Here is a 9,456-nt window from a genome sequence, read left to right on the forward strand (position 1 = left end):
GCTGCAGAAATAAAGGTTCCACTGTTTATAATTCAATTGGCATCGACTTGTAATAAAAGGTTGCTGCAGATTTCATCGATATTCCTCTGTGTATGATATATAAACGTTCCCTGTTCCTCGCCATAGGAACCTGGGGAACAGGAGCTGTCCACTCTACTGAGGCGCCAATTATTGTTTTGCACATGGCAGCAGCTTCTTTCATTTTGTGAGGCAGAGCCGGGTGGTGTACGGCAGCTAAGTGGTTTGCACCTTAACTACTAGACAACCACTCGTTTACTCAAGCCAATGTGGAGATGTCACTTTTCACTATCGTCTATAACTTCTTCACAAATCCAGCTCACAGATGCACAAGTGGACAGTGAAGGAAGCAACGGATTCTTTATTAATTGGTAACCTGCTGATCAAGTGTCAACAGCTAGAAATTAAAAGCCAATTAATACATTTAAACTGTGATAGGTTGTCTGTAATAGAAGCTGTTATAGTACACACACACACACACAGCTGTGACTACACACTCCCTGATAGTTGTGTGATGATGAACACATCCACCGTTACAGATAATTAGGAGCCCTTCCATTCAGAGACAGTAATCATTGCAATCAGCAGTAATCGCCGTGCTCGGCTTTAAAAACGTCAAACCATTATTTCTACGATGACCGCTTCTGAAATCTCAACAGATTTATCGATACGAGGAAGTTTTATCTGCGTGATTATCTTCTTTTTTTCTTTGAGGGAGAAATCATTGAAGTTTTTTCGCTTCCTCTTCTGCCGTCATGTGATTTGAGGTTTTTCATGGAGACACTATCATTTATATTTCATATTTCCTACCGTATCCCTCCTGCTTTTCCTTTTGACAGAGCAAGAGAGGTGTGGAGAAACCTGTTGCTTTCACGTCTGAGCTGAGGCAATCTCGCCGTTAGCTCCCTGAGTGAAAGATACTGAAAATTGTCTCTGACTCAACCTGGTTTCTGCTCTATGTTTCTGAAGTGCAGGATTTCATGTCAGGTTTTCTTCTGCTCAGATTTCCTCTCCCTGCAAGTTCAGACATGATGTTTACTGCAGGTTTCAACCAGTTAAATTTAGATCTAAATGAAATTTAACTCCAGTGACAAGTATGACAGCTACGAAGGAAGAGCAGTATTTACACTTCACTAATATTGAATGAGGTGAGTGGAGAATAGACCTGGAATCATCACGTTATCTGTCCAACCATAGACAGAGATAGAATCCATAGTCACAGACAAGCTGAGTGAATTCTGTTTGTAGTCCTCACATCCATGTTGGTCTGTTTGTAGTTTGAAAATATCTATCGATGGAGATACGGCAAACTATTCATGTCGTTGAATATTTCTCTTTTTTAAAAAGTAAGTTCCGACCCTGCCTGCACGAGTCACGACTGCATATTTTTTTTAAAACAGATATTTTCCCTTAATAATGTCGACTGCAACAATCCGTCAAATACTAGAGAAGAACAATGTGGTCCATGAAATATCGCCTGGGAATGTCGGTAATGAGATGCACTGACGCTCATTTTTGCAGCAAACTTCTAATTGGATCTACGTGCACTAAAATGTAGAGAAAACAGGATGTAGTGTTTATGTTGTTGTTGTTGTTGTTGTTTCTGGCATGTTCTCATTACACAAAGCAAAAGTGTCAATTAAACTGACGTCAATGTTTCAGACGACGTTATTGAAATTGTCACTTTTGAGGGTGTTTGTAAAAAAAACAGTTTTTGTGTTGATGAGAAACACAGAAGAAACGGTTTGCTTTGAAAAGCATCTTCATAATTCAGGGAGTTACACTGCAATGGAATAATAGCGTTAAATAAACATTGACATAATTAAAACCTACAATAATGTATTTACGACCAAAGAGGCTGACAGGATATGTGGATGAATATGCCAACAGATATTCAGATTATTCAAAATGCTGCCGACACCCTGAATTAAATGAATTACATAAAATCTGTTTTTTCCACTCCATCATAGCTGTGTTCTTCATACTGTGAATAAAAACAAACAAAACAAACACTTTTCATTACACAGTCTCTTCTGACTTCAGTCCGTCTTGCCCAACAAGTCGTTCTTACACTTCCTGTGTAGTTCTGGTTGCTTTTTGAAGAACAAGGCGGTAAACCAAAAGCAGGTTTTATTTCTGTTGTTAATAAAGTGATGTCTGCACTGTAGCTGCACTGTTTGAGACGCGTTACATTTTTCTTTTCATTTGCGAGCAATTGCAAAAATTGAGCAATTTCGCAGTTGCCCATTTCGCTGCTTATAACTCGCCTATTTCAACTTTCACAAAAACACATTTTTCCTCACAACAAGAAAAGCGTTTTGCCACAGGCGAACATAAGAGGCGGCCGCAGCCACTTGAGAACTTCTCCAGAAAAGATGAGACCTCCGTGATGACCGGTGTTATTACCACTCTGCTCTGTGTGTCGGCAGGGAAAATCACAAATGCTCCGCGAGTTCAAGTCTCACACATCGAGAGTTTTGTAGTACAATTATTCTGAGTAATCTCAAGTATCTAAACATTTTATGAACCTTTTTTGGCCCATTAGCTGTTTTTAGCATAGTCCTGCTAAAAGTCACACAAACCACTGCCCAAAATAAACACTGGTTTTGATTGGTCCCAGTCAGGAAAGCTTCAGAACCGGAGCCAATTGGCTAGAAAGCGGTAAAAAAATGTAGGGATTCAGGTTTGAGTATTTTTAGCAGATCCTGTACAACAGAGAAGTCTCTTTATTCAATTTAGTCAATTGCAAATTCATCTTCTCCCTTTCAGTCCCACAATAGAATTCCTTGCGAAGCGACTCGTTCACAGAGGCTAGTAACCTTCCACTCGCTCTGTTTCATAGAAGCTTCTCTTCCACTTGTTCTCCTCATTGTATTTTTGGCTGTTGAGAGGGAGGAAGGACACAAGGAGATTACCGCAGTTTGGGCAAACCCTCAAACTACTGACACACCATCGAGCTCCAGTGAGATCATAACACTGGTGCACTGAGGAATCCCACCCACGTGCAAATGCATCATCATTATTTACCAGAGGATCCCTACAGTATGTACGGGGGATATAACTTCACTTGTCAGCTGGAATTCTATTGTCTACAACATATTTCCAATGGAACTGGTTTGTTCTGCTTCATGTACAGAGTAAGATGAGAAACAAGATTTGTTCGAATCGAAGATTGAGCTATTTGGGATCGGGAAAAGAAGCTTTATCTAAAAGGTTGAAAAATGAAATTCAAAAACTGAACGTGACGAGTACAAATGGCTCTTTACTTAAACCTTTTATATAATTTTCAAGACATGTGACAAATGAACTGCATCGTGATCCGCTAGCAACGTAAGCAACTCTTAAGGAAAGACTCAGGTTCAGGGTGGCTGGTTTCAAACCATGATAACGTATTTTATAAAGTGGTTTTAATCAGCGTCTTGGATCTCAATCGGTTAAACTAACTAGATGTAACGTGTTAAGCTGTGAGCTGTAGATTTATATTTAACTACTAGTATCACGCCAAGAGCAAATAATCACATTGTCAAAATGTGGAGTAATTGCTTTTTGTTTTTGTTTTTTCTAGTTTAACGTAAACGCTTCGGTCAGGAATCATCAAATATGCAACGTGGACCTGTAAAGGTGAAGAGCAACAGGTACTAAGCTGTCCAGTGGTGAAGTGCCTCCGTGTGGATTTCTGCTTTAAATGGGATTCGAAAAGAACAAAAGATTAGAATCGACAACAGGGTCGATCAAACCTTAATTAAGGACCATTTCAGTCCTGAAACCCGGCTGCTCACTTGTCATATGTTCAGGATAATTGGTCTAAATGGCTGATAAGAGGCGTGCGTATAGATTTCAGGGATATCAGAATCCAGGCTGCATTCGTTGTCAACAGTTAACTATTTAACGCTAATGATTTTGAGCAGGAGAGTCAATGAAGAGTAAAGGACTCCATGGATGCACAGCTCGGTTTCCCACGAGTTGCGTGAGCACGGAAATCTATTCGACTAAACAGTGATCAAATAAATCAAATAACCTGTAAGTGATGAACTGTCTCTAATTTGTCAGGAACTGAAGTGCTTGTTCTTTTCTCCCTAACTCACACCTCACGCTTCTAGTCCTGGGTCAAAAAAGCTAATTTTCCCCCTGTGGTGAATATGATGTCCCTCATTATCAGGGCTGATCAAAGAGCTGCTGGGATCCACTCTGCTGTTACACAATTTCACACACAGACGCAGGAACCATCTGCGAGGCCGTGATGTCTGAGTCAGTCTGGAAACATCCCGACTCAGGAGCAGACTCAGGTCACGAGCTGCTTTCAGACGCACACTGACCTCAGGATAATCTCCCAAATATTATAAAGAGCGGCTATACGTGATATTGCAAGTAGGAGTGTTTTCCTACCAGAGCTGGAGTAAAAAACTCTGGATAACGTGGGAGTGAGTTCATAATAAAGAATAAATAAGGAATAAAGCAGAAGAATATCTGAAGGGGGCACGTTGGTGATGTTTCTGACACCTGATGGACAAAAGAATATAAATATCTACACACGTAGAAGACTGACGAAGATGTCAACATGAAAACAAAATGAAATTTGAGGGGTTTCTCCCGCGGGGGTCTTCATATTTATAATTTATATATTATTGGCACTATCACCAATCTCTGCACCTTAGCACCACACGTGCCAATAACGCCGTTACTGTATATATTTTTTTCTATTTTGTTCTATATTGTTGCTTTTATATTGTTGTTTTATGTTCGGTGCACCAATGACACCAAGGCAATTTCCTGTATGTGCAAAAACATACTTGGCAAATAAAATAATTCTGATTCTGATTCTGATATGTGAACGGCAAACTCCGGAAGAAGAAGTCCGGACCCCATTGTGCAAACGTTCCTCAGAGCTCATCTCTAAAAGAAATGGCTCCTGATGCTAGAAACTGAGTGAAGTCCTGCAGGATCCACTCTGGGACCTTGGGTGGAAATGCCTGTGATTGAGTCTGTTCTCTCAATGGATGGTAGGACCGGTGGGGGGAGGGTGGATGGGTGGAGGGGAGATGGAGTAATGAGGTTCACAATCTGGGTTCCGATGTAGGATGAGAGAACTAGGTCAGGTTCTCATCTGGACAAATTAACACATCACAGGAGTTCCCACAACGAAAGACAAAACTACAACAAACAGGAAAACATCCGAGCAATATGCCGAGTTGTGTTCCTCACTGTCGGAGCACAGCTGGATTATGAGCATCGTTTATCCTTCTTTGCACCGTGAGGTCAGACTTTTCCCAAACTGGTTCTACATATCGTTTCTAGAGCAAATCCATATTTTTGTCAATCAGTGGTTAGACTGGTCCCAGCGTCCAGACGAGGACACGGCCATGCAGAGTTATGAACGCTAAGTGGAACACTGGACAATTCACCAGTGTCACAAACTGCTTCTCTCGCCATTTACGCAATCAAACAGATGAAATATGCCGTTGAGCTCGGAGCACAACATGATTGCACACGGCCTTCATAACTCATCTTGAATAATCACTGACCCAATCAGCCACAGCGGCTGGAGGAAGGTTTGTAGCCACCTCATCACGGGCTGTTTGTTACTCTGAGCTGGAGCCGCTTCAACTTCTACACTTTACGCAACTTTGGTTGCAGCTGCTCTGAGGGAGCGATCTGGGTTACAGGGCCGAGGAAGCGGCGCCCGGGTGGGCAGCGTGTTAACTGGGTCACGACACCAGGTTCCCACCAGCGGCTCACCAGGGTCCTGGTTTCCATGGTGGATCGGCTGCTGTTCCCACACTATCTGACTCCTGCACCTCCACCCTGGGAGCCTGGAAACCACAGGGGAGAGCCGCTCGGAGTCCGTGTGTGTGTGTGTGTGCATGTGAGTGTGTGTGTGTGTGTGCATGTGAGTGTGTGTGTGATTAGTGAGGAGTGAAGCCGTGCACCCCCCCCATGGCCTCCAGCCCTGCATCTTGGACTGATCCACCTCAGCAGCGTTGGCCAAGCTGCCCTCCTGCATTCACACAGAGCCAGGGGAGCAGCGAGCCAAGCACTCAAGGAAATAAGACCACATGCACGCGCACAATCACGCTCACACACACACACACACACACACACAAAATAGACTTCCACTATATGCTAATATCAGACTCAACACCCATCGCTGCCTGTTTTGGATTCAAGCTGCTGCTGTCGGTGCCAGTGACTTTGAATTTGAATATTCCCACAACAGAAAGTAAAGTTTCAGTATTTCCACTGAGCTGGAATCATACTGGACCAGTTCTGATGAACCCATAACTGCTTCCTTTTTGGATGTGCAGCAAATTGAAAATGAAATTTAACACATGCATGGTTGCCATTGCAGGTTTTTCTGGCGCTTCTCCTGAACTCGCAGCCAAACAGAGAACAGAACACACAACAATCCAACACTCTTCTCACACTGTCACCCAGATGTCTCTCTGATTTCTCTCTGTGATTTGAATCCAACTCTCTCTCCCTTGTCTCTAACAACTCAGCCTCTCTGAGCTGGAAGCTGAGAGCAAAGCAAAGTTATCTCCTGAGGCTGGAAACACATCTCACACCAACATGTCAGCAGTTTATCATGTGAGGACCTGAGGCTTTGACATGGATGTGTAATTATGGAAAGTGTGAATTCTTATTTTCTTTATAACCATCCAAGCGACACGCTGTGCGCCCGCCAGGCTCCATTTCAGACACCCGGCTGCAGACTTGTCATATGTTCAGGATAATTGGTCTAAACGGCTGATAAGAGGCGTGCGTATAGATTTCAGGGATATCAGAATCCAGGCTGCATTCGTTGTCAACATTTAACTATTTAACACTAATGATTTTGAGCAGGAGAGTCAATGAAGAGTACAGGACTCCATGGATCCACAGCTCGGTTTCCCACGAGTTGCGTGAGCACGGAAATCTATTCGACTAAACAGTGATCAAATAAATCAAATAACCTGTAAGTGATGAACTGTCTCTAATTTGTCAAATCTACAAGTATTTATAAGATATGAAAGAAACTACGAAAAACGAATAATCGTGACGTGATTCTGCCCAAGTGGCAATAAGCAAAAATCAGCACTTCAAAATACATTAAAGGCCGTTCAGATCTTTTAACAGTCATTTCAACAGCTTAATATTCATATATTCCATATATTCCTATGTCAATACTGCAATAGTGTTCAAATAAATCAAATAACCCGTAAGTGATAAACAAAGTTATCTCCTGACGCTGGAAACACATCTCACACCAACATGTCAGCAGTTTATCATGTTATTTATCCCTGTTAGGACCTGAGGCTTTGACATATATGTGTAATTATGGAAAGAGGGATTTCTTATTTTCTTAATAACCATCCAAGCCACACGCCACACACCAGGCTCCTCTGGCTGTGACGCACCTGATCTCCATCCACCACCACCACCACCACCAGCACTGGTTTAGCATGGCACACCAGTGGATGTCAGTGGGAACAGTGGAGCAAAAGAATCCCACACACACACAGCTGGTTCAGAGGAGGCTCCCCGCTGTGCTCCGTCCTGACGCCGTGCACCACAAGGTGTGGCTGTACTGGAACTACTGGAACAAAGAACCTGCGTGTGCGTGTACGTGTGCGTGTGCGTGTGCGTGTGCGTGTGTGTGTGTGTGTGTGTGTGTGCAGCCATGCAACAGACATTTCTGAACTTCCACTAATGAGGAGGACACTGTCAGCGTGCGTGCGTGTTTGCGTGCGTGTTTGCGTGCGTGCCTTACCTCGGAAGAGGAAGGCTCTGCTGCCGTTGTGCAGCCCCCCCACTTGGGTAATTCCATAGGTGGCATTAGCGAGGTCGAGTTCGTGGATGATATCAATCTGGTAATCTTGATCCGATCCCAGAGCTGCGAGAGGAGAGAGATGAAGGTTAGAGGAGGTGACGCGCAGCGGAGGGGATCGAACTCACACGCACTTTTCACTAAACGTGCATTCCGCTGCTCAGGACAAAAAGGCAGATTGAGATGGAAGAATAAAGTCACGCAGATGTAATATTTATGCTCAGGATGGGATCTGCGCCCTCACGCACGGGAGCTGGACCGCGCGCACACGCTTAATAAGGTGCAAGGTGCCATCATCCCTCATCTCACCTTTACTGCTTATTTGCATGTGTTCACTCTATAAACTGCAAGATGCTTATAAATAAAATAAAAAAAACGCGCAGCAGTCCAGAGACACAACCTAGAAGAAAAATATAAAATCTACACAAGCTTGCGCGCAAAGGAGGAGCGAATATAAGAATAAGATATAAAGCTCCAGAAGATCCCGTTATTCGCGGTGGAATTCCTCCCTGCGACTCACCTGCTTTGGTAAAAAAGAAAAGCGATAACAAAGCCACGTAAATATCCATTTGTGTTGGAGATGCTGTGCACAGTCCTCCTCCGTGCGCGTTGTGTATCCACTGTGCCTCTGGTCCGACTGATGCTGCGAGAGGAGCTCACCTCCAGAGGATGAGGAGGAAGGATCCACCAGCACTAGAGCAGGGGGGGGGGTTCCCTCACCGACACGTCACATCGGGTTCTACTGTCTGAGTGAGTCAGCTGGAACACACATGCACTGATTCCCACGTTTATTTGTGCAATTATTACAGAACCGGACCGCAGAGGGATGAGCTGGAGGATGATCTCAGATGGGATTGTGTGAAGTCCCCCCCCCTGCTCGGATCAGTCAAACTCCCAGTTTTTTGGAGGTGAGAAAAACTGCCTTTCAGAGGAGAAGTGTGCAAGTGACGGACGTGGGAATCCTGTGGAAGGAGAGGGAAGAAAGCTCCAACTGCCCAAAGCATGAGATCATTCACAGAAATCACAGTGTCATGGGGCAAATTAATAAAAACAGCTTGAAATAACTGTGTGAAGACACTGAGATCTGCAGAATTAGACAGGGTTCCTAGGGTCATGGAAAAACTGGAAATGTCATGGAATTGTAAAATGTGTTTTGCCAGGCCTGGAAAAGTCCTGGAAAAAAATAAAATCCCAAAAGATTTGGAAACGTCATGGAAATTTAAATACGCTCAAAATATACGAGCGTATGCGTAAGGTATACTGTATGCCTTGGAATTCTCATTGTCAGTTTAAATACATTTTGTCACTTTTTCATGTATAAACCGAGATTTCACAAAATGTTTGGACATGGAAATTTGGTTTAAAGTTGTTGAAAAGTCATGGAAATCTATTAGTCAAGATGTGTATGAACCCTGATTAGAGCTACTGTATATTGGGATTTTGTATAATATCACAGGAGTCCTGCATCAGTTCTCTGCTCCAAAAATCAAACTCCCTGTACCTCCTCCTCCTCCTCCTCCTCCTCCTCCTCCTCCTCCTCCTCCTCCTCCTCCTCCTCCTCCTCCCAGGGTTCCAAGGGTCATGGAAAACACCTGGAAATGTCACGGAATTGTAAAATGTGTTTTTCCAGGCCT

At 43.5% G+C, this 9,456-nt stretch overlaps 1 protein-coding gene across 1 annotated transcript in view; it reads right to left on the minus strand.

The window, feature by feature from the left end:
* LOC132998680 (protein kinase C-binding protein NELL1-like) overlaps positions 1-8,391 on the minus strand; it is a 213,412-nt gene extending 205,021 nt beyond the window's left edge. The window contains exons 1-2 of the mRNA XM_061068408.1: positions 8,343-8,391; positions 7,766-7,888 (exon numbers count right to left, since the gene is read on the minus strand). Coding sequence (XP_060924391.1) covers positions 7,766-7,888; positions 8,343-8,391 — 172 coding nt within the window. The remainder of the gene's footprint in view (positions 1-7,765; positions 7,889-8,342) is intronic.
* Positions 8,392-9,456: the final 1,065 nt, after the last annotated feature.

This window comes from Limanda limanda, chromosome 3 (assembly GCF_963576545.1).
Source record: "Limanda limanda chromosome 3, fLimLim1.1, whole genome shotgun sequence".
NCBI lineage: Eukaryota > Metazoa > Chordata > Actinopteri > Pleuronectiformes > Pleuronectidae > Limanda > Limanda limanda.